The 26,094-nt window shown below is 44.1% G+C and overlaps 1 protein-coding gene across 1 annotated transcript in view; it reads right to left on the bottom strand.

Moving 5' to 3' along the window:
* Positions 1-16,969, bottom strand: part of Ppm1l (protein phosphatase, Mg2+/Mn2+ dependent 1L) — a 263,995-nt gene extending 247,026 nt beyond the window's left edge. Inside the window, exon 1 of the mRNA XM_052180366.1 lies at positions 15,896-16,969. Coding sequence (XP_052036326.1) covers positions 15,896-16,294 — 399 coding nt within the window. The 5' untranslated portion in view covers positions 16,295-16,969. The remainder of the gene's footprint in view (positions 1-15,895) is intronic.
* Between the last annotated feature and the right edge of the window lie 9,125 nt (positions 16,970-26,094).

Genomic DNA, 26,094 nt, shown 5'->3' on the forward strand with positions numbered 1-26,094 from the left:
CTAACATACAGCAAGACAATCCAAGCAGACTACCAGAGAAAAATAGAAGCATGTGCCCACACAAAGCTCTGTACATCCACACCCACAACAAACATTCACCTTAAAGGCCTAACAGGTGAACTTGTCTGTTTGTCTGAGACAAGGTTTCCCCATGTTGCCTGGCTGTCCTTGAACTTGGCTATAGACCGGACTGGCCTTAAACTCAGAGATCCACCTTCCTCTGCCCCAGAGTGCTGGGACTAAAGGCATGAGCCACCGCCACCCATCATATTTTTAACAAAGTCTGAAGTTTCCATATACTAGAACACAACTCAGGAATAAATATGGTTAAGAGCATGTGCTGCCCTTGCAGAAAGCCCAGCTTCAATTCCCAGCACCCACATGGCAGTCCACAACAATCTATATATAACTCCAGTTCCAGGGGCTATGACCCCTCTTCTGACCTCGAAGGGCCCCAGGCACAGATATGGTGCACATACATAGATAATACAGATATGCATATGTACATACATACATATATAATACATACAGGCAAACACACACATAAAATAAAAATAAATAAATCTCTTTAATTTTAATGATGAACTATAAACTAGAGCATCATTTTACAAGTGAGTAAATCACTGAGAGGTGAAACAACAGGGAACTCAAAATGGCTGTGCTGGGCACAGGGAAAGGAAGAAATAAATACTGTGTGTAGAACAGAAAATGTTATAGCATACACGCCAGCTGTAGTAGTGAAAGGCACACTAATAGCTGTCCCGTGACGGAGGGTAACAGAGGAGGACAGAGGTTACCCAGCTGCAGAGAAGGTTCCACAACTCCGTACAAAGCTGATCAAACTGCATAATTAAATAAGGACCTCACTGTGTGCCGACCACGCCTCAGTGGAACCTGACACGACCGGATTGTGGACTCTGAGAAAATGATTATCAAAGTCGATTTCTTTTTAATGAAGAGAATGATTGTCTTTATCCCTACTTGACTAGGAGTGAGGACATCTCTCTGGCAAAGCACGAACACTCTTATCTGACTTTGGTTTTGTGAGACAGGGTTTCTCTGTGCAGAGGAGTCCTTTTTCAGAGGGGACAACAGAACAAAACACTATTTGTCTTTTCAAAGCATTTCCTCTTAAGCAATATTCCAAAATACATGCTTGCCTGCGATTTTTCATGTCTAGATCTGTTTGCAGTACAACAGCCTTGGGAATAAACAATTTCTGTCTCTATGCAGCACCGTGAACCCCAGGAGGGCCTGTGACTCTAACAGGAGGGAGGCGCGGGAGCAGCCCTCTGGCAGCGGCTAGGCTCTCCGGCCACCGCCCTTAGGAGGGCCTTTGGATCCCTCTGCTAAAAACAGTAGTTTCCTTTCCCAGAATTAGTAGCTGCCCTTTGAGTCTCACACATGAACAAACCCAGAACAAGACTTCCCAAACAGGTTAGGCCTGAACGTACCGGAGACACCAGGCTCAGCAGAGCCACCAGGACAGCAGACAGGAAGGCTGCCCACTGCTCTCTCTTTGAAAACACTAGAAAATGAAATCCCCCTGGGTCCTCAAGCCACAGGGAGGCAACATAGGCAAATATTAACCTCTATGTACTATAAGTATAAATTACCAAGCTTGTGCCTGTCTCTGTATTGCCCTCTATATATCCTACATGTATATAGGACTTGGCACTTAGGTTAAAAATAATGCTTCTAATATGGCATTGTCATTATCTTCCCAAAACTGACCTTTAAAGCCATCAGGTAAATTCAACTTACTATGAACTCCAGAAGTTCATATAACTCATTTACTCAGTTATTATACTGAAGGTACAGAAAAATGGTACCATTTGCCAACCTACAGAAGTTCAAGATACTCTTTTATATCATCTAAAACACTATAGAGTTATGTTTTACATACATATATTTTATTCTTTTCTTGACATTACTTTGGATAATACACATTTATAATTACATATTATATAAGCTATACCTACATATTACATATTATATAAATTATGCATGCTGTTCTTTATGAACAATCTGACTAATCTTTCAAGAGAATTTGTTTTATTTTTGAGATCAGGTCTCTCTCACCCACTATACAGCATTCAGACTCAGATCTGCTGGCCTCTGCTGCCAAATGGTAGGATTAAAGGTGTGGACCATCACATCCAATAACTAAGGAAATCATTTTTTAAGCAGCAGGTTTCAGATCACCACCTTTGCTGTCTAAAAGTGATGTCGAATATAGTCTCCCCTATTATTAAAAGTCAAGTGACCTATTAAGATTTGTTGCTACAAAGCATTAAATGCTCACTGGCATTTATAACAGCTGAGAATCTAGAATGCTAGCCCTGAAAAGCACATGCACACAAGTGCTGATTTCTCCTCCAGAAAAGCCACAGTTGTTCTGACTTGAGAAATGCATGGCTAGTCTCTGATCCAGCAATGGGGACATATAGACCATCCAGGGACATATAGACCATCCTACACATCACACAAAAACAGGAAGGCAGCAATGGGGACATATAGACCATCCAGGGACATATAGACCATCCTACACATCACACAAAAACAGGAAGGCACAAACATGAACAATATGGTCTGAAAAGGACTGAACCTGCAAACTAAGCCAGGAGCTTTCCCGGTGACTGTGGATTTGTGGAGACCTGCTGGGTCCAGATGTTTCCATGCCTACTGAGAAATGGGGTCTCTCTAGCTGGAGCTGCTGTGCAGCACAGGTGCCACACGAATGACCCCCAAATAACCTTCAGGAGTCCTTTGGGAACAGAGGAAAATAAGTCTCATTCTTAACATGCTCAACTACTAAAGTCCTTCATCATCCTGGAAACGGTAGCGGCTGCTAAGCTTTCGTTCAACTGGCTTCTATTTCCAAGGCAGAGAAATGGAAAAATATTGCTCTGGTTAGGTCTCTCTCCCTGTGATAACACGCCATGACCAAAAGCAAGCTGGGGAAGTTTGTTCAGGGTGCAGTTTATAATCAATGAGTTTATTTCTGCTTACAGTTCATAGTCAGTCATGGAGGGAGGGCAGGGAAGTAACCTGAATGCAGAAAGAGAAGCAGAGGCAGTGGAGGGGTGCTCCTGGCAGTGGAGGAGTGCTCCTGTTCCTGGCTTGTTAAGCTTGCTTTCTTCTTTACCCTAGGGTCACCTGACCAGGGGTGGCCCCTCCCACCAATCATTTATCAGGAAAACACCCCCCCCCCCCAGCTCTCTACCATCTCAATCTGATGGAAGAAAACACCTCAATGGTAGTTTCCTCTTTCCAGATGACCCTAGCTTGTGTTGAGTTGACAGAAACAAAAGTCAGCACAAATATAAAATATCAGAAAACAAGTCTTGGAGATCCATTCACTTTAAGTAGAATATTATCTCTTCATATCTCAAACCTAACTTTGTCATAGCACAGACCTCTACTTCACGGAAAACACACCAGTTTATCACTATGTATAATTTTAATCGCCATGAATATTTAAAAAGCGTTTTGTGCTTTGCCAAGGATAAAAGCTATACAGAGTGTCCCGGGCTAACATTGTTTTATTTACCTGTGAGACGGGGAGTGGGGTCAGTAACAAATGTGTCATGTCAAGTCTCCCTGTTCTCAAAGACTGAGACTGGTTTTGAAGGTTTATAATAAATAAGCCAGAATATGGCTTAATGTCGACTAAGAGAATAATGTACTCCAACCTTTTGGGGATGAAAACACAAAACAAGCATCGTATCAAACCAAACACACCACTGGTATTACAACAAATGAGAAAATGGGATTTTGTTGTTTAAAGTAAATAAGAAAATACGGATTGTTTAGGTCTTCCAAAAGATAAAAATTAATAAACTATCAGTACACTGGTACCCAGAGAAACTGTGCAATCATTTACAAATCCCATGCATTTATCCTAAAGCCTGTAATGCCCCAAAGGAAATAAAACCTACATCTTCCTGTCACGACTGTCCCCACCGATGGCCCCGTAACTGCCCGGCAAGGGTTCTCTATAATGAGACGGAGACTAGGCTAGCAAAAAAACGGGGTACCCTGAGCCTGCTTGAATGTGAGGCTCACTTGCTGACTTCAGACACCATTACTTCCATAACAAGGGGACTCTCCTAGACAATTACCTACCGAAGATTCATCTGCCATGGTTTGCAAAAACACGTATCACAGGACCGCCACAGTCAGAGGAGAAATCTAGAGTCCTATTGAGCAAAGTAAGAAATCAAAGGTGATGTCTACACACCAACAACTGTCTGCATTTTACCGCCCTTAATTTCAACCAGAAATTAAGAACACAGCATTGGGGCCCAACACGTCTACATTGCAACAGCAAGTTCCCTTACCCACTGAGCGTCTCTCCAGCCCAAAGAGACACAAAAATCTAAATCTCAGCTTCAGATTCTAGTTTTACCACTTAAGGGCTATAAGGAACTGAGAAAATTACTTCATTTCCTATTGCCTTAATGTGTACTTCTATAAAATGGGGGTAATTTACTATCTGACACACTCTTATGAAAACTAAAATTAGGTAACATGCAGAAGTACTTTGAGCACCACTATCCTGGTTTTCTTTCTGTTGCTGTGCTAAAACACTGACCAAAAACAGCACAGGGCAGGAAAGGGTTTCCTTGGCTTCTAGGTCATGGTCCATCACTGAAGGAGACCAAGGTGGGGACTCCAGGCAGGAAGAACTTGGACAGAAACTACCGAGTCGCCTTGTGCCTGCCTCCCCTCCCCTGGCTTACTTGGCTGGTCCTCTCACCTCTGCATTAAATGGTGCTGGGGAAACTGGACAGCCACATGCAGAAAGGCCAAACTATCCTCTTCCTCACTCTGCACAAAATCAACTGAAATTGACTAAAGACCTTACATAGGTCCTGAAATACTGAAATCACTACAAGAAAACACTCCAAGATATAAGCAGAGACTTCCTGCAAAGGACTTTGGTAGTTCTGAGAAGCATACCAAGTACTGAGAAATGGAATAGATTTCATGTGAAGATAAAAAAAAAAAAACTACATAGAGAGACGGCTCAAAGATTGGGAGAAAAATCTTTGCTAGCTACACATCCAGTGGTAACAACATCCAGATTATATGAAGAACTTCAAAAACAAAAACAAACAAACAAAAGATTAAAACTGTACTCACAGTCTATCTAAAAGAATGGCTACTTTGAAGAGAAAAAAAAAAACACAGTCAGACAAATGTTACCAATAACGCAAAGTGAGGGATCCCTTATATACTGCCTATGTGAATGTAAACTACATACAGCCATTGTGGAGGCTTCTCAAAAAATAAAATCAGAATGACCGTGGGCTCCATCATCCTGAGTGGGTTTACACTTCTGGGTTGTAGAAGTGTTTACAGCTGAGTGGCTCACGACATCTCAACCACAGCTGCACGTCCTACTGCGCACATACAGTACCAAGCTTTGGAATCAGCTTAGGTATCCATCAAGAGATTAACAGATAAAGAAAATACAGTACATATGCATAACAGAGTTTTATACTTCCATAGGAATCAAAGTCCATCATTGTCTAGAAAATAGATGCATCTAGAGACCTTCATCTTAGATGAGATAAACTCAACTCAGAAAGAGGAAGACTGCATGGCATTACTTGTTAGTTACCCTAGATTTTGTGTGGATACCTAAAACCAGATATATACATACATATATATCATATATATATACATAAATATCATATATAGCTATAGACATCAAATATCACACATAGATATATATAACGTAGCATATGTACGTGTGTGTGTGTGTGTGTGTGTGTGTGTGTGTGTGAAATACATATACCATGTGAAAGCCGAAAAGACACTAAAATAAGAAATAAGAAAGGGAAGAGGGAAAAGTATGGGGAACAATACAGTCAAAGGACATGACATACATGAAATTGCCCCTTTCTCCTTATTTAATTTTATGTGAATGTATGTACACCACACGCATGCAGGAGCCCTCAGAGATCAACACAGTCAGGACTCCTAGAACTGGAGTTACAGAGAGCTGTGAGCCGCCATGTGGGTGCTGGGAACTGAATCCAGGTCCTCTGCAAGAGCAGCAAGCACTTTTAACAACCAAGCCATTGCTTCAGTCTGAAAATAAACACCAATAAAGAGAACAGAAAACAACAAAAAAATCTTGGCCGGGCGGTGGTGGCGCACGCCTGTAATCCCAGCACTCCGGGAGGCAGAGGCAGGTGGATTTCTGAGTTCGAGGCCAGCCTGGTCTACAGAGTGAGTTCCAGGACAGCCAGGGCTACACAGAGAAACCCTGTCTCAGAAAAAACAAATCCAAAAAAAAATCTTAAAAAGAAAAAATTCCAAAGCATAGTAGAAGCACTAAAATATTCATTACATTAATTACAATGGTGAAAAGTTAGAATAAACTAAATGTATCAGAAAACAGGTATGTAATTTAATAGCTATCAGTTAAGTAAAATATTACTCTATTACTAAAAACTGTTAGACACAAAAACATAGGGGTGAAGGTGCCTCTTGCCAAGCCTCATGACCTGAGTTCAATTCCCGGGACCCACATGGTAGAAGGACAGAATCATTTACTGAAAGATGTCTTCTGACTTCCACAGGTGTGACGCCCCATCATATAGCAACATATAATAATAAATAAATAAGAAATAAAAATATAAAGAAGTGGCAGTATGCTTAGTGTGTTCACAGATAGCATAAAGTAATGTAACCTCTATATGTACGCTGTAATGTAAAACTGCATACACACTGACAGGACTATGCAAAACCATACTGAAAAGCCCCCCAAGACCAACAACAAGGCACACACGACATGGCAACAGTGGATGTGCCAGGCTGACACCTGAAGGGGCTCTTCCTCTACACTATCATGTGGCTGGCTACATTATTACACTCTTGGAATTTCAAAATTAATTTATTTTTAAATATTTTACTTGCAGCTTTATTTTAATATTTCACATTATTTAATATTTCTATTAATATTTAATATTAAGAACACTGCAATATTATAAGTTAGGGCACTTAGTAAAGCAATATTAAAATTAAAGCACAAAAGTATGTCCTTAAATAGCTAAAGATCACAATGGAAATTAAGAATAAAACAAATCAGATACTAACTTCAAGTTAAAAACATGATTTTTTTTTTTTTTTCAGAACTGAGTTGCTAACCCCAGGATCACTACTTAAAGATGAGATCGAATGATAATGGCCAGTAAAATGTAAACGACTTTTTAAAAACTAAGGACAGCTAGGCATGGTGGTGCACACCTCTGATGCCAGCACTTGAGGAGCAGGGGCACGAGCTGCGTGCCCCTGCTCCTCTCCTTTGAGTTTGAGGCCAGCCTGGGCTACCTAGCGCATTCCTGGCTAGCCAACAAACACTACACAGGTGAGACCCTGTCTCAAAAAGCAAAAATAAAATTAGGACATTGTAGAGTTCCTGAATCCTGAAAAGGCTATGCTCTGTAACAAAAGCTAAGTCATCTGTAGAAACAAAATGACAATAAAAGGTGGGACTAGGCCATTGTCTGCGGATCCCTACCACACCAAGAGCTGAGGCAGGAGGATGGCTTCCAGGTCAGCCTGGGCCTCATGGCAAGACCCTGTCTCCAGGAAATAAAGGTCTTTCCACCTGAACAAGCCATATGTGGTCAGTAAATGGATATTTTCATTGTTTTAAAATTCATCCACGTAGGAACATAACAGGATAATGTTCTGAAAATTCAGAAAGCACACGGTTAGCACATGTCTTATGAATGCCAGAAACTCAACCATATAAAGGAGGAATGGAGCAAAAGCCTAGCCAGACTCACCACTGTCGAGTGATGCTCTTCTGTCCATCGATGAGGTGCCCTGGGAAGCCTACAGCAGGAAGCACGGTCCTTCCCTCCAAGGCCCTCTTTCTGCGATGGCCCACACCACACTGCATTGGTCCAGGCTCGGAATCTGACTCTCCCTCCTCACCGTCACTCAAGGCAAACCCTCTCAAGCACAGATGACACGGGCTGCTAAAGCAAGGACTGCTTGTCTTGCTTAACAGCATCCAGAGCCTTCCAATCCCCATAGAAGACAGCCCCCGATCCTCAGCCAGAGCTCAAGGCAATGCCAACAATGCTTCAGCAAAGTCTCCCGCTCTCCTAGCTTGTATACACCCTGACCCCCAAGCCTTGACTCATCCCCCTTGGGGCCTAACATACTGGGTACATTTTGTCATTGTATGTCATAAGCAATTGTGACTAGTGATTGTTTAAATATCAAAATGTGCTATTTACTTTAAAAAACTAAACTAACAGGGTTGGAGAGATGGCTCAGTGGTTAAGAGCACTTGCTGTTCCTACAGAGGGTCAAAGTTCAATTCCCAGCACCTACAGCAGCTCATGAACTCTGGTTCCAGGGATCTGGTGCCCTCTTCTGGCCTCTATGGGCACCATGCATGTTCATGGGACACATACATGCAGTCAAAACACGCATACACATAAAAATAAATAATCCTTTTTAAGAAGGAAAGAAAATATAAACTAGCTTGGTCTAGCTATGTGTAGTGGTTTGTGCCTATAACCTCTATTACTGGAGAAGCTGAGACAGGAGGATCACTTGAGTTTCCACGGTCAAGGTCATTGTCAAAGCAAGCATGGGTAACACAGTGAGATCCACCCGCAAAGAACCTAACAAAAAAGAACTAAACAAAAAATGGCAACCACAAAACCTAGGAAGGGCTTCCAATAATGTCCACATACTTGCACAAGAAATTGGACAGAGGGCTAAAGATATGTCTTCGTAGTGAAGTACAGTTACCATACACAAAATCCTCGGTTCAATCCCCAGCACATGGAAGAAAAAAGTGTGTGTGTGTGTGTGTGTGTGTGTGTGTGTGTGGTACGTGCATGCATAAGTAAAATAAATCAGTAAAAGCAGACATTTCTGTTACAGTTTCAATATGAAATGTCCCCTGAAGGCTCATGTGCTGGTGGCTTAGTCCTCGGGTGGTGATGTGGTGAAGAGGTGACTGGATCATGAAGGTACTAATTAACCATCAGTGAGTTCACAGCTGAACAGGCTGCTTTAAGTGCAGGTGAGTAAGGGTATATCTCATCTCCCAGCTGCCATGAGGAACACAGGTGTTCTGCCTTGCCCTTCCACTACAACTCATCCTGTGTCATGATGTTTGCCACAGACTGAAGGCAGTGAAGCCAGGCTGAGACCTGTGAGACATGAGCCAAAATATATCTTTCTTCCTTTAAAGCTGTTTTCCCCCAGGGATTCTTGTCACTCTGGCAGAAAAGTGACTAACATCCCCACCAGGTTCCTCAGAAAGCAGCATCACTACTACGGGACCCACCCCTCCCCCTGCAAAGCACCCTGCCTTGCTTCAAATTATGGACTGTAGTTAAATATTCTAAGCCACTTTTCTAATCTTAGAAAGCAAAAGAGGAAGGGGTGGGGATGGTGTCACTCTTAATCCCAGCACTGCAGAGGCAGAGGCAGGTGGATCTCTGAATTCAAGACCAGCCTGGTTTACAGAGCGAGTTCCAGGACAGCCAGGGCTATGCAGAGAAACCCTGTCTCGAAAAAAAAAATCAAAGAAAGTAAAAGAGGCTGAAGTCAGGAGATTTTGAACAAGGGGCCAACCTAGACTATATAGCAAGACCCTATCTAAAGAAATAAACAATTATCTAAATAAATAAATAAATAAATAAATAAGGTGGCTGGGCTGGAAGACAAAGGGACTCCAACAGAGGCTGAAACTGCAGGGAGCCGTCACAGTGTAGACCCACCCCACAAGGGTGGAGACAGTACCATAGAAAGTTGAAGGCCGAGAAATTTATTTGATGGATTATGTTTCCAGTGCTGATAAGAAGTTTTCTTTACAATTAAATGCACTTAACATAAAATAGATCATCTAAAACCACCATATAGATCAGAATGGACAGTATTCAAATGTAGAAAACACAGCAAAAGGGTTTCCAGAATACAGCTATTGACAAGTCTGCTCTAAGCCACGGGCCACCGACTAGTCCAGCTAAGTCTGCATTTCTAATCCATTGAAGGGGAAGAAATGCTATCTTCCCTTCTCCTTCCTATGATGCTAGGACATCATAGAATGTCAGTTTCTTACAAGTACCCAGATTCTATAAGATGGCTCAGACAGGCCACTACATACTTATGGCTGATGGATGCCCAGTAGATCTAAGAGTCTAAAACATTTCACCTCCCCAGAATTAGACAGAATCTTCCTGAAGAACTAGGGAAATAGTTCAGTGGATGAAGTGCTTGCCATGTAGGCCTGGGGACCGGAATATGGGTCCCCAGCACGGGAGGTGTGGTGAACCACCTGTAATCCCAGTAATCCCAGTATTTAGGAGGCAAAGACAGGCAGTCCAAGCCAAAGTGGTAAGGTCCAGGATCAGTGAAAGACCTTACCTCAGTGATTCAGTGGAGAATGGTCCACGTGGCATCAACTTCTAGCCTTCAGATGCATATGCACACATATGCAAGTACATACACACTTGAAAGTATATATGGACATCACACACACACACACACACACACTTCCTCGGGGCAGAGAATGCACCCACTCACCTTTGAACAGCACACAGCTTAACCCTGTTTCCACAAGCGGCATACCACACAGATAACAGCTGTTGGCACCATTCAGCAGGTGTTCTTACCAGTTTGTTAAAAGATGCACAGGTCACAGTCAACCTCCTACATTCACTCGCCAAGATGTTTCCAAGAACAAGAGAGAAGAAAAACAAGAAAGACTTCAAAGAAGGGAGGGAAAAAATACCTTTTTTTTTGGAGAACTATTAATGCAATCATTAATTTAATATAATTAATGTAATATTAATTTTAAAAAATTATTTTCTCTTAAGCCATAAGCATTTCTCAGTAAACCTCTAGGTCTCTTGTACACTGTAATGTGAGAGTTAATCATTTACTACCCTTAGTTGTAATGTACCGCTTGTAATTTATTGTAGTTTATTCAGTTAGAACTGTACCTTATTTCAGAGAGACCCAATGAAACATCCATAAATACATATTATACCACAAGATAAAAGACCCATATAAAATGAAAGAGAGAGAGGAAAGTGGGACAGTGGGAAATGAAATGTAGAAAATGTAGAAAAGATGAGCTCTCCTGGAGTGGGGTTAGCATGCCAAATGAATGTATCCTGTGACATTCTACACATTTACAGAGGTTTAGCTCTCAGCACTTTTAGTGGCAAAAAAACCCACAGGATGACTCAGTTGTATGACTGACAGCCTTAAGATGAAAACAAATGCAGTAGGGAACTACCTCACCCTTGGCCTTCAGGAAAAGCATTCTATGTTGCTATGCACACTATATATGCTGTGTAAGATATATATGCACCAAAATCCTCAATAACGTCGTTGCAGTCTGTTTGTCGGGACTTCAGAAGACCATTCCTCAGATCAACCCTCACAGGCAAGAACAACAATGGTGCACAGAAACAGTCACACACGCTGCAGGAGAAGGCAGGCAGTGCAGGAAGAGACCGGGGTAGGAAGCTCCTTTGGCTCTAAATTTCCTTCTGCCTAAACTAACCTAGAATAGAGGCTTCATATGCCACTTACCTTTGACTACAACCTGAATCTCATGTTCCTGTCTGGTGTTCCTGGAGCATATGTCTGTGCTTCGGTGACGTACTCAGAGGAAAGCCTGCCTCCAAACAAGTGTCACTGCTCAGGGTTAGGATCCGGGACCCTGCAGCCAGGCCACCACATGGTTTCGCATCTGGGCCTCAAGACTGAAATTCCCAACAATCACCTTCTCTGATATGAAATACGAACTTTCAAAACTATATGTTACAATGTACGTGACCTTTAGTACAGGAATACCGATTAGCATGTGAGCATTAAAAAAAAAATCCAATCACCTAGATAGATGTCAGCCAAAACTGCATCAAAGGATCGGTGATTTTTTTTGTGTGTGTGTAGTACTTTAAAGAAACAAACAAACAAACAAATGACAAAATGCATTTTGCCTTTGGGTAAATTATAGGTGCCAGTCATTTTCTTAGACGACATTTGGGGGAGGGGATTGTTTATTTGTTTGGTTTAGCTTGTTTGTTTGTTTGTTTGTTTTTGAGACAGAGTCTCACTATATAGCTCTGGCTGTCCTGAGACTATGTAGACCGTATTGGTTTTGAACTCACAGAGATCCGCCTGCCTTTGCCTCCTATGTGCTTGAAACTAAAGACTTGGGCCACTAAGCCCAGCCCCTTAGCTGATATTTTTGAAGTTTAAAAAGAGCAACCTTTCTATCTCTGTTGCTATAATCTGAGCTTCATTTTTAAATCTTTGATTGTCTTGATCTTATGTTACATAAGAAAATCATAGCTTCAGATACATACTCAGGCAGCCAACCATCTGCCCATAATGGTGTGGGTAGGATGTTTAAAGGATCCAAGAAAATCAAAGAAAGAACCTGGTCTACTGGATCAGAGAGGAAGCTCTTTTAGACGACTTTATACATCTAAATAAAGTCGCGACCATCCAGTCTGGTCTTCAGCACAAGTCCAGAGAGATGCCTGGAGGGTGGAGAGAAAACACTTGCTGAATATGCTAACTCAATTCATAGGAGGCTGAAGTACAAATTAGAATATCTACCAATTTATTAATTAACCACAGAGAATATTCCTTCTCAGTAATCAGAAAAACACGTGCCTGATACCAGTGTGCTGCTTCCTCGATGTCCGTAGAACCCTTAGCTAATAATCATTAGTTTACCAGATGATAGAAAGCAGATGCAGGGAATCTGGGAGAAAAGTTAGTTATGGGGGCCTACAAACATCTTTCTAATGACGCAGTTGAAACTCCCATCTTTGGTTATCACCGCCACAACACAGCAGACTTCCAGCTGTGTGAGCTGTCTTCAGTAACTTTCTCTCCATTGAGTGCTTCCAACACCAACTGCAAAGGACTCACCTTACATTCAGTATTACCCCCTCCCCTTTTTTTAGATAAACTACTCCCAGCTAAAGCTGCCTAAGCAAAAGGCCCAAGGTCAATGCTGATATGAAGTCACCAAGATTCAAAGGCAGAACCTCAGTCAAAGCACATAGGTTTTCCGAGCACCGCGTGGCACATGCCCCTAAACTCGCCACTGGGCAGATTAAATCCTCGCAGGAGGATTGCGAGCTCGTGCCAGCCAACACTCCTGAGCCAGGCCCTATTTTTAACCACAAATAGGCAGGCGAAGCCTTTCCTCTCCATCTTACAGGCAACGGTGCCTTCTAGGCGTTTCACCTCACCTACCTCTCAGCTGCTTTAAGAGATTGTTCTGTGTTCCTAGATCACCATAAGCACACGGCGCCATCACTTTTGGTCTAACAGTCGCTCTGTCTCATTAGACCAAAACTTCTCTGGAGGGCAGAAGTTATGCTCAGTCACCTGTGTATCCCTAGAGTGTTTATGTATCTAGGTAAATATGCACGCCTATTATTTGGTGAAAAGACCAACAAACCAGAAGCCTCAGCCTAGCCATACAGCCTCAGGAAGGGTGCAATTTCTCTAGCTATCTGCACCTGGTCTAAAAAAACAGGATAAAATCAATAAATAAGAATGAAATATACAAGCGCAAGTAAAGTTCCCTTCCAAATCTAAATCTGTATGAATTATGAGGGATAAAATTCAATTCATTTAACCTCTGGGCTGTGTATGGCCAGGTGTGTGCACATATATACAGAAAAGGTACCTTTCCTGAGAGGTTGTAACTATCAACCAAAAAACCACACACGCACACACACACACACACAGAGTGGCACCCTCCTCTGGTGAATGCTAAAGGAGCCAAGAACACAAAAGACAGGAACTAGATGCTGGGATTGTTTTAAAATCATATAACAAGAGAACTAAAAAGAGAGAGAAGTCACTCAGCAGTATCTGTTACTAGCACCCTCCCGATAGCTCATTTATAACACTGCCGATTTTTTCTTTCTTGAGGTAAAACAAAGGCAAAGAGACTTACCTGACTGCACCTGATCGGAGGTGAAACCACAATTACTCCATTTTTGTGAGAACCAATGTTAACTATTTTGCAAACAGCAAGCATTTGAACATTAGGCGCAATAAAAGGTATTTCACAATTTGGCTAACAGTGGTCACCTTTTCATTTAGTACTTGTTTAGATGCGCGTAGTAAAACTGGGGTGCACCCAAAATACTTTGAATTAAAGGAAAGCATCCATCACATCCTTTCCTGGGTGGCGTATGTGCCCAGACACTGCCAGAAACTTTTCCACGGAAACTTCTGGCTCTGTAGACAAATGCAATCGTCCAATCACAAGTACAAGGCCAAAGCATGCCAAAGTGTCGTTTAGACACCACTGCCCAGTGTTCTACAACACTGATACTCCATCAAAACTTCTAAAGTGCTTTCAAAACCCAGAATCAGATTATCAGCAACTGTTAATTTATACTGCTGATTTATAATAAATATATTTGCTATTATTTACAGGGGAGAGACTCGCAGCTTGCTTCAGTCCACTGAGTAAGTGATCCAGGCACATAAAATGACATTATGGCTCTGTCACTGAACAACCACCCTTGGCTGTTGGTATCTTTGTGCTCACGAGGCAGTGTCCCCTCCTTTCAGCTACCCTGTGGCCAACAGGAGGAGAACTCCAAACCACCTGAGACTACCAAAGTACCAGGAATGAGAAACTTTCAATCTGAAGGGACACATCACAAACGGGCAAAGGGGGTGAAAAAGATTTTTTTGTTGTTGTTTAAAGACTAATTCCAATCTTTGCACCTAAGTTTTCCAAATGTTTGGTGCTCTCTACAAAGTTGATGGGGAGGCACTGTACCTGGGCAACGTTTGCAAAGGGGGAGTGGAGAGCACAGATAAGATAACCAACTGAAAGAAAGCTTCCTCAGACCAAAGACCAAGCAAACACACTGTGCCCTGGATCAAGGCAGGCCCAGAACGGGAAAGAATTCGGGAAAGAGGAAGAGAGGACAGAGGTGGAAAGGACTGCTGCCAAGAAAGGGGCGGGAAGGATGGGGCAACGTAACGGTGACAAGCGTCCAGCTGAGGCAGAAGTCAGGACTTGCTCTGGAGTCACATTTTAACACTCACTATGTCTGGGCACAGGGCCAAGGGCAGGACCTCCAGGAAACCGGAGACTCCACACACCCTGAGTGTCGAATGTCACAGAAGTATGCCGGAAAGACCTATAGCGGGCTTCAGCCTATTTCCTGCTCCTAGATAAACCCCAAGCAAAGGCTTATTGAAGGAAGAGGACATCAGTATCCCCAAGCCGGCCGCTGCATAGAGGTCAGGTATGGCTACCGCTGGCTCTGCGCGCACAGCCACCTCTGCAAAGTCCAGGCAGCCAAATCCCACCACCAAAGAGGCACCCTGTTCCCCGTCCTATGGCTCTAGCAAAGTTGGCAGAGTTGGGAAGAAGCGAAGCAACGTTGCAGCTGGGAGTCCTTCCCCAGCGCGAAGGGAATATAAGTCGCAGCTTCCTTCACCTTCACCCAGTCTATCCAACTGGCGCAGGCTTCTTCCTTTAGGGGTACACGGAAGACACGATCTTCCTTAGCTGTCTCGAACTCTAGAATCGGGACACTGAGGCCTGGTGACAAAGTTCACTGCATATACTATTCACTCTCCCCAGAAAACTAGCAGTTATTAACTGGCTTCTGACCTTGAGAACTTTATATTAAAATGGTATGGAATATCCAGTGCGTGTCTCTCGGCTAAAGTGAACGCTCTCGTACCCAAAATCCCCATGGCAGGGTCTTGGGAACTTGACTCACCTTTGTCATCACCAGGTCATTACCACGCCCCTCCCACCCTGATCCGACCCCGCCACTCGAGAGACGCCCGGTTATTTACACTCATACACATAGACCCAGAGAACTCCTACCTCACCGCCGTGCCCATCAAAGATTCCGAAGATGGACGGGTGCGTCTTGTTGGCTAGATCGGTGAGAACTTCGAAGCGATCTTCCATGTGGTCTCTCCGGCCCTGGATGGAGTACACCGCCACATTATGGTTCTTGAATTCCCAGGTCTTGGAAAACTCGGCCTCCAGCACATCAAGTCCTCCAAGACGATCGTTCTGCATAATCTCGGCCACCTTGCCCTTCACCATCTTCACCGCGTCCCGGCTAGACTTGACGATGGTCTTCACTTCGTCCGTGTGGAAGAAGTAACTCCACAGAGCCAAGCTGATGCACAGCAGGAAAAGCGTCTCGGGTCTCAGTAAGAAGTAGCGCATGATGCGACCCAGCAGAGACAGCAAAGTCATTGTATCCTCTATCATTTATTATCCCTAGAGCCCGGACCAGCAGCAGCGACGCGCGCCCCGCAGCTCGCAGGGTCCGAGTACTGCGGGCACAGCCCGCGGGGACCAAAGCGGAGAGACAGCCCGGGCCGATAGGGTGAACCCACGGCTGCTGGGAACAGTCGTCCAGAACGATGGCAGTTTCCCTTTTGTCTGGGCAGCCCGGAGGCCCGTGCCCGCCGCCCGCGCCGCCTTCCCTCCCCGCGCTCTTTGTGAGACCGCAGCGACGGCGGCGGCAGCGGCGGCCGCCGCGGGTGCCCCGGGTGGGCGACAGAAATCAACTTAAAGTTGCGCCGAGCCGGTCCGCACAGTGAAGAGGATTTCGGGGTGCCGATGCCCGCGCTGTCCCTTTGGGGGGTTCCCCCCTCGCGGTCCCCGGGAGCGATCGGCAGGTGAGGAAGCGCAGGGCGCAAGAGCCCGGCAGCGAGGGTTGCACGTTCCCTCGATCGCCGCTGCAGGCGAGCTTGGGGATGAGACAGCGGAGCGTTGCGATTTCGTCACACATCCAGGGGGGGTCCCCAAGACAATAAAAGTTTTGCCGGTGCCTGAGCAAAGGCAAGGGGGACACCAAGCCGGGAAACGCAGCACGAAGGGTGCAGAGCGGCCGGCAGGCTCTGCCTGCCTCTCCCCGGCACCTCGCAGTTCGGCTCGGCTCCGCTCGGCTCCGCTCGGCAGCTCCCGGCTCGGCTCGCGCTTGTCCCGCCCCGCCCCGCACACGCTCGCCCCGCCCCGCCCCAGGAGTGGCGCTTCCAGACTGCGTTTTGCTCTCACCCGGCTGGGAGCCCGAAGGAGCTCGCCCGGGAGGACGCACGTGGGCAACAGGCGGGTCAGGGAGGGGGTGAGCGGCAAATCCATCCGCTCAACTCTAGCGGGTTGTCGATTCTGACTTAGAGGCCGGCTCCCGGAGACAATCTGATAGGGACAGGAGTTCACTGAACGTTGGTTTCTTGGGTAGCACTCTGCTCGCTCGGGAGTCGAGAGCTGTACCTGAGCGCTCCCCCCCTCCGGCACGCTACATAATGGTACAGCCCACTCCAGGCTCTTCGTAGGGCTAGCAAGATGGGACACATTTCTCCCGTCTCGAAATTCGAAAGTGAGTGATTACTTTGGCCACCCGAAGCAGTCACCACAGAGGCCCGCCGGATCTCCCGAGAGGCCGGACTTAGACCTGGACCCCAACAGCTATATCTCTCTGACAGCAGAACGGAGGATCTCAGAACCAGAGGCTAGATTTGTAATGACAAACCCGGGAGGTCCAGGAAGGGCTGGCCTCTGAAGACTGGGACTGTGCTGGTGGTCACTCTTCCACAAGGACACATGCATAGAGTGTCCCTCGGCGAGCGACTCTGCCTATGGTTCAGGTTAGAAGTCCTCTGGAGGCTTGGAAATAACAACCACCTCCTCAGTCCTCGCCAAAGATGAGGGAGGGAGTTTGAGTTAAGCAAAAGTGGACCTCGGCAAGATAACCTGAAGTGTGGGCAAAGAGGACTGGTCGCCTAGAATAGGAAACAAGTGATCTTTATTTCCTTCTCTCCACCCCTGTCCACGAAGGAGGGTGCTGATCCACTGGACTGAAGTTCAGGCCTCCTGATACCCTCCCAGCCAATGTTCCCCCAAACACTTCTGCCTTTTTTTTTAAATCCCAATTATGTTTTAAGACATAAAATATAATTACTGCAATGAAATATAACAAATAGTTCACAGTTGGCAACTAAACTATAAGCAATTTACATTTTCTCCAAATTTTTGTCTATTTTCCATAACTGCCAAAGTTTCTACAAAAATCTAGACTTCCCTAACAACAGCAACAAAAGAAGCATGCTTAAGTATTTAAATAATCTGACCCCAACAATATAAACATAAATAGGAATGATGGGAAAGGAATATGAGCTACTGTTAAGGGTGTATTTTTGAAAACTAGGATATGGCCTTCAATATATGATTATGGCTATAGTTTTCAGTATTGTCCACCTGGTGGAGAAAATATAAGTTTAAAAGAAAATGGGTCATTTCATTCAACATTCAAGAGGTTCCAAAATCAGATAATAAATGAAAAATCCTTTAAGAACTGTAGCTAGAGAGAATGTCCTAGGTGGTGTTAGGAAAACAAATTATTTCTTACTATATATAATAACTTAGCAGATTTAAGGTACATCAGTAGCTTTGTCCATACAACTGGGTCTCCTCCAACAAACACGCTTTGTAGATAAGCTGACAAGGATTCCAGAAGTCTGACCTCCCATGAAGTCACTAGCAGTAAAATCCCAAGCCCACAGGTCCTCTGGGGCCTCTGCCTGTACTCCAAATGCTAGGATTAGAGAAGACATACCTAGCAGGTGTGCAGTTTGTTCCCCCAAAGCTAAGCAAGCCTGGCTACTATAATGGCTTAATTTAACGAATGAAGCAGTAAACTTAGACATCTTTAAATTCTGTGATGTTATGCTGTGACATTTACATCCAAGTACTTCATCTGTGTAAAAATCAAGAACATTTTCTTAAAAAGACCCTCTAGGCATTTTCCTATTTCTGTTGAGAAATTTCATGTAACTTACAATTTGTAATGCCTAGATAAGCATTTTGTTATAATTTACTGTAAGTTGAATATGCTGGAAAAATATATATGTACATATACATGTACATATACAAATTTGTTTCCATCCATACAACAATCTCCTAATGAAGACAGAGAGCTATCATCTGTGTTTATGAGGTTAAGGCCCAAAGACAATGAATATCACAATATAGCCAAGAAGAAATTGAACCCAATTCTGATCACACAGCGCTCTAACATTCACCGATTCCCAGTGACATGGAGATGGTTGGTATAATTTTATATTTATCTAATGACATTTCAGTCAGTCTTTGTTACAGAAATCTCAACAGCAACAAAAATTACATGGATTCTTATGGCACAGATTTGGGACAAATTGTGCTATTAGTATCTGACAAAAATTGTACTTTACCTAAAAACCCTGTTGCTTAAGTGAAAATTTTTTTTCTAAATTTCACAGGAGAGAAAGAGGCAGTGTAAAAATGCATATTGTATAAGTACCTCAGCACAGTACAAAGAACTCAATAATAAACAGTGAGCTAATAGCAGTCCTAAGTTTTTATCAAATAGGAGAAAAGTGGCAGTTACTTGGCAAGGACAGGAAAGATGGCTCTGTTGGTGCTGTGCCAGCTACTCAAGCCCACTCAGACATGAGAACATGAGTTCAGATCCTGTCATAGGGTTTTCTGTGAAGAGACACCATGACTACGGCAACTCTTGCAGAGAAAATAATTTAACAGGGCTTGCTTGCTTCCAGTTCAGAGGTTTAGTCCATTGTCATCTTGGCAGAGAGCATGTCTTAGTCAGGGTTTCTATTCCTGCACAAACATCATGACCAAGAAGCAAGCTGGGGAGGAAAGGGTTTATTCCACTTACACTTCCACGCAGCTGTTCATCACCAAAGGAAGTCAGGCCTGGAACTCAAGCAGGGCAGGAAGCAGGAGCTGATGCAGAGGCCATGGAGGGATGTTTCTTACTGGCTTGCTTCCCCTGGCTTGCTCAGCCTGCTCTCTTAATAGAACCCAAGACTGACAGCCCAGGGATGGCACCACCCAAAATTGGTCCTACACCCCCTCGATCACTAGTTGAGAAAATGCCCCACAGCTGGATCTCGTGGAGGCACTTCCCCAACTGAAGCTTCTTGCTTGGTGATAACTCCAGCCCTGTGTCAAGTTGACACACAAAACCAGCCAGTACAGAGCATAAAGGCCTGCAAGCAGACATGGCCGCGGAAAGGTAGCTGAGATCTACGTCAGTATCCACGGGCAGTAGAGAGAGATACTGGGCCTGGCTTGGGCTTCTGGCACCCCAAAGTCTAGCCTCGGTGACACACTTTCCCCAGCAGAGCCACACAAGCAAGATGCCACTCTCTGTGATTTTATGGGGGCCATTTTCATTCAAACCAGCACAGAACCCAAACACCTGGGTGTGCACCTGTGATCCCATTGTCGGGGAACTAAAGACAGGGAGAGCCCTGGGACTTGCAGACCAGCAAAATGGTACAATCCAAATTTAGTGAGACCTTGTCTCAAAAAATAACCAGCAAATATATTTTCTAATATGATGTTTTGTCATGCCCTCATCTATTTGTAACCTTGTAAGAAATTATAAACATCTAATGTAGTTTATCTTCTAAGCCTTTGGATCATTGAATGTGATTTTTTAAAAAAAAACAAAAAACAAACAAACAAACAAACAAACAAAACCTTTGAAATGGAGGCTGAGAGAAGGATCAGTGGTTAAGAACACTTGCTGCTCTTGCAGAGGACCCAGGTTCAGTTCCCAGGACCCACAGTAACTCACATCCATCCATAACTACAGGGCCAGGGAGTTTGATGCCCACTTCTGACCTCCAAGGGCACCAGGCATGCACCTGGAACACATGCTTGCATGCAGCCAAAACACATAGACACAGAAAAGTAAATAAATCTAAAAACAAGCTTTTAAAAGAAAACCCATGAAGGAAATCATTCAGAAGTTCTTTGCACATTTTAAGCTTATCACTTATAATTGGCATGTTCTTATTCTTATCGTCATTTCTGTACAAATATGTGATTTGTGTTGATTAGGACGTTTCTCTGACATTCTAGAGTAGATGCCTTTATATGTATTTTTTTTCAACTATACATATGAAAGGTACCTTAAAGCGTTATTACGAAGCACAACCTGCATAAATACTATGAACATAAACCAATGACCTAGTTGAAAACTTGACTGCACCAGCCATGAAGTCTCCTCCTGCCTACCTTGTCTATCCATCCTCCCTCGCTATCGTAACAAGCAATATGTCCACATGTGTCTACATCCCTGGGTTACTGATGCTCAGAGTTTTGCCTGGGTTTGTTTTTGTTGTTTTAGTTAGTGTCTTAGTCAGGGTTTCTAGTCCTGTACAAACATTATGACCAAAAAGCAAGTTGGGGGGGAAAGGGTTTATTCAGCTTACAGTTCCAAATTGCTGTTCATCCCCAAAGGAGGTCAGGACTAGAACTCAAGCAGGTCAGGAAGCAGGAGCTGATGCAGAGGCCATGGAGGGATGTTACTTACTAGTTTGCTTCCTCTGACTTGCTCAACCTGCTCTCTTATAGACCCCAAGAATACCAGCCCAGGGGTAGCACCACCCACAAGGGGCCCTCCCCCTTGATCACTAATTGAGAAAATGCCCCACAGCTGGATCTCATGGAGGCACTTCCCCAACTGAAGCTCCTTTGTCTGTGATAACTCCAGCCTGTGTCAAGTTGACACACAAAACCAGCCAGTACAATTGACCCCTTGTCAACTTGACACACAAACACATTACTATTAAGCCTCAACCCTTACTTTCTTATTCATCCCCAAGATCTAAACAACTTTAAAAGTCCCACAGTCTTTACATATTAAAGGTTCAATCCCTTTCAAATGTCCAATATCTTTTAAAATTCAAAATATTTTAAAAATTCAAAGTCTCTTAACTGTGGGCTCCACTAAAATACCTTCTTCCTTCAAGAGGGAAACATATCGGGGCACAGTCACAACCAAAAGCAAAACTCAAACTCCAATGGTTCAATGTCTGGGATCCAACTCACCATCTTCTGGGCTCCTCCAAGGCCTTGGGTCACTTCTCCAGCTCTGCCCTTTGTAGCACACAGCTAGTCTTCTAGTCTCCAGCTGCCTGTACTCCACTGCTGCTGCTGCTCTTGGTGGTCATCTTATGGTACTAGCATCTCCAAAACACTGCTATCTTCCACTGTAACTAGGCTTCACCAATAGACTCTTATAGGTTCTCTTCATGGTGACAAGCCTCTGCTCCTATGCATGACCCCTTCAAATCCTAGGCCATCAATTGCAACTGAGGCTGCACCTTCACCAATGGCTTTCTGTGGCCTCTCACAGTGCCAAGAGCCTTTATGCCTTCAAAATCAGTACCATCTGGGTGACTCTTACACAGTACCAAGTCCTGCTACAACCTTGGCTATCTCTGGAACACAGCCTCTGTGCTCTCAGAAAACACTTCCCAGAAGTGTTTCTTCCCAGAAGATTTCACCTCAGTGATGCTTAAGCACCGCTAATTTCTTAGCTACAGCTAACCAGCGTCAATAGTCCCAGTTAACACAAAGGTTCGCTTTAGTGGTTCTGGTATCTTGTTAATCACAGCTGATTCTTCAGCCCCAGCTGACCAAAACCACAGAATCTTCACAATCAAAACAGCAACAGCCCTGATAAGAGTCTTAAATTTTCCGTCTGAAATTTCACAAGCCAGGCCTCCATCTTCGGCACTGTTCTCAACATTATCTTCCAAGCTCCTACACAATATCCCACAGAGGTCTCAACACTGAATGGACCATCTAGCCCAAAGTTCCAAAGTTCTTCCATAGTCCCCCCCCAAAACATGGTCAGGTTGTCACAGGAATACTCCACTACACTGGTACCAATTTGTCTTAGTCAGGGTTTCTATTCCTGTACAAACATCATGACCAAGAAGCAAATTGGGGAGGAAAGGGTTTATTCAGCTTACAGTTCCAAATTGCTGTTTATCACCAAAGGAAGTGAGGACTGGAGCTCAAGCAGGTCAGGAAGCAGGAGCTGATGCAGAGACCATGGAGGGATGTTTCTTACTGACTTGCTTCCTCTGGCTTGCTCAGCCTGCTCTCTTATAGAACCCAAGAGCACCAGCCCAAAGGTAGAACCACCCACAAGGGGCCCTCCTCCCTTGATCACTAATTGAGAAAATGCCCCACAGCTGGATCTCATGGAGGCACTTCCCCAACTGAAGCTCCTTCCTCTGTGATAACTCCAGCCTGTGTCAAGTTGACACACAAAACCAGCCAATACAGTTAGCTTTCTTTTTCTTAAAACAACTGTAAAATCACCGTATTGCAATGAACTCACAGATGAAAACATCACACAGCTAGGTTTATGTAGTCACTCGAACACGTGCTTACCCAGTTCCAAGCTCTTTTGATCTCCATGAACTCCTTTCTAGTTAGACTGGCCATTCTGAAACCCTGGAGCTTCCCTTAGAGGCTTACATACTTATTATTAATCGATTTTTATGTAGTTATCCACCACAAAAAAGGAAGAAAGAGTTGAAACAAGAACAAAAATTAGCTTTTATCCCCCTTTGTGGCCTTTATGAATATTGTCTTGCTGTATACAATCATCTAACACTTGCCTGTTTACCTACAGTTGTGTTTCCACAGTCTCACATGTTGTAGCTATGATCCGACCATTTTGCTGCTGTGCAACACTCCACAGCTAGTGTACTCATCCTCCTTACAGAGGTATCTAGTTGCTAAGCTTTGTGTTTTTGTTTGTTTTGTGTGTTTTGTTTTATTTTGGTGAACAATCTCATGAATTTATGCGTGTGTTACCTCATGGTGTGCATGGGTACAAGTCTGTCCAGGGATACACATAGAGTGAGATATCTAGACAGTAGAGAATGAAAATGTTCAACATTATAATTTATAATTCAGAATGTCTTTGAAAATGTTACTTCTATTTATAGCCCTACCAATAGTGTGGCCTAAAGCTCCTCAGTGCAAGGGACTGTGCACATTCTGTCCTAAAAGAGACTTTCAGCAAATAGCTGACGTGGTTATAAGAGTTACCCCATGTAAATCTCTAGCACACCCTCTGAAACATCTCTAGATGCAGAATTTGATAATAAATCTTAGTTTTAAATGGTGTTAAGGGGGGGTGGAAGATGAATGTTTTAGTTGTACCATTAAGAAAAGAAATTATACCAAAAGGAGCATGCCATGGTTGTCTCCAGAGGGACCTGGCCAGAGCCTTATAAATACAAAGGCAGATGCTAGTAGCCAACCATTGGTCTGGGCGTGGGGTCCCCAATGGAGCAGTTGGAGGGTAATCCAGAGGAGATGAAAGGGTTTACAGCTCCATGGGAAGAACAACGATGTAGGCCACCCAGATGCCCCAGGATTCCCAGGGACTAAATCATCAACCAAGGGGTACACATGGTTCCAGCCAAAAATGTGGCAGAGGAAGGCCTTGTCGGGCATCAGTGAGAGGAGTGGTGTTTGGCCAGGAGAAGGCTCAATAGAGGCCCCAACAAAGGGAATCGAGGAGTGGGGAAGGGAGTGGGTCGGGTGGAGGGGCATATATGTGGAGGCAGGGGGTGGGAGGAGGGGCATACATGTGGAGGCAGGGGGTGGGAGGAGGGGCATATATGTGGAGGCAGGGGGTGGGAGGAGGGGCATGCATGTGGAGGCAGGGGGTGGGAGGAGGGGCATGCATGTGGAGGCAGGGGGTGGGAGGAGGGGCATATATGTGGAGGCTGGGGGTGGGAGGAGGGGCATATATGTGGAGGCAGGGGGTGGGAGGAAGGGCATACATGTGGAGGCAGGGGGTGGGAGGAGGGGTTGGGAGTCTTTTGGGAGGGGGAAAATCAGGAAAGGTTTTAACATTGGAAATGTAAATGAAGATGATATTCAATAAATAAAATTTAAAAAAAGAAATTCATCATTTTAAGCAAACATTATAGTATATCAATTCAGGCTTATTTTAATATCCCACATGTTCTATCAAATGAAGAACTGATGTGAAAACACTAATTTTTGGGCACAACATAATTTTAGATTTACTGTCCTCAAGAAGCATGAGACTGTTTTCTATAACCCAAGTCTTTATACTAACTGAAGAATAGATCAAGGGTACCTGTTTTCAGAATAAAACACACCACTACACCAAATCTGTTCATGTAAACCACTTTTCCTAAGAAACCATCATACAATTTTCTAGCCTTCTTTTTAATAATCTTCTAAAACCTTACTAAACACTGATGTTAATTTGAAAAACAAACAAACTGTTGGCAAGTCTAGCAGAAAGAAAAGAAAATACCTCTTGGGAATTATTGATACTGGGGCTGGAGAGATGTCTCAGTGCAGCAGAGACCAGCGCTGCTCTTCCGTAGGTCCCCGGGTTAGTTCCTGGCACCCGCTTTAGGTAGCTCACAACTGCCTGTACCTTGAGCTCCAGGGTATGTTATGCCTTCTGGTATCTGCAGAACCCTCATGTATACACACATATACACAAAGACACATGCATGTGCATGGAAAATAAATAATGGTCTTAACTGTTGTTGCTATTTGGCTGGAGCAGTGGATCAAAAGTAGAGAGAGCTCTTGCCTAGATGCACGAAGCCCAGAAACACACATCTTAACTAGGTTAAGGAGAGACCATGACCACAGAAACTCTTACAAAGGAAAGTATTTAACTGGAGCTGGCTTACAGTTCAGAGGTTTAGTCTGTTTCTGTCATGGCGGGAAGCATGGTGGCACACAGACATGGTGCTAGATAGGTAGCTGAGAGATCTACGGGTGGATTCACAGACAGCAGGAAGAGACAATAAACCACTAGAGCTGGATTGAGTTTCTGAGACTCAAAGTTTCCCCATCCCCACTCCCCACCCCCTAGGTGACACACTTTCTCTAACAAGACCACACCTACTCAAACAGGGTCACACCTCCCTATGGGCATATGGGGGCCATTTTTATTCAAACGACCACAGTACAAAATCATTATTTGCCATATGAGATAACTCAGTGGGAAGGCACTTGCCACCCAGCCTGAGTTTGATCCCCAGGACCCACATGGTGCAAGGAGAGAACTGACTCCTGAAAGTTATCCTTTGAGCTTCACACATGTGCCATACACTCACACACACACACACACACACACACATAAACACACACCATATATTTTTAAAGAATAAAAATATGCATCTAGAAATGCA

Source organism: Apodemus sylvaticus, chromosome 4 (genome assembly GCF_947179515.1).
Source record: "Apodemus sylvaticus chromosome 4, mApoSyl1.1, whole genome shotgun sequence".
Classification (NCBI taxonomy): domain Eukaryota; kingdom Metazoa; phylum Chordata; class Mammalia; order Rodentia; family Muridae; genus Apodemus; species Apodemus sylvaticus.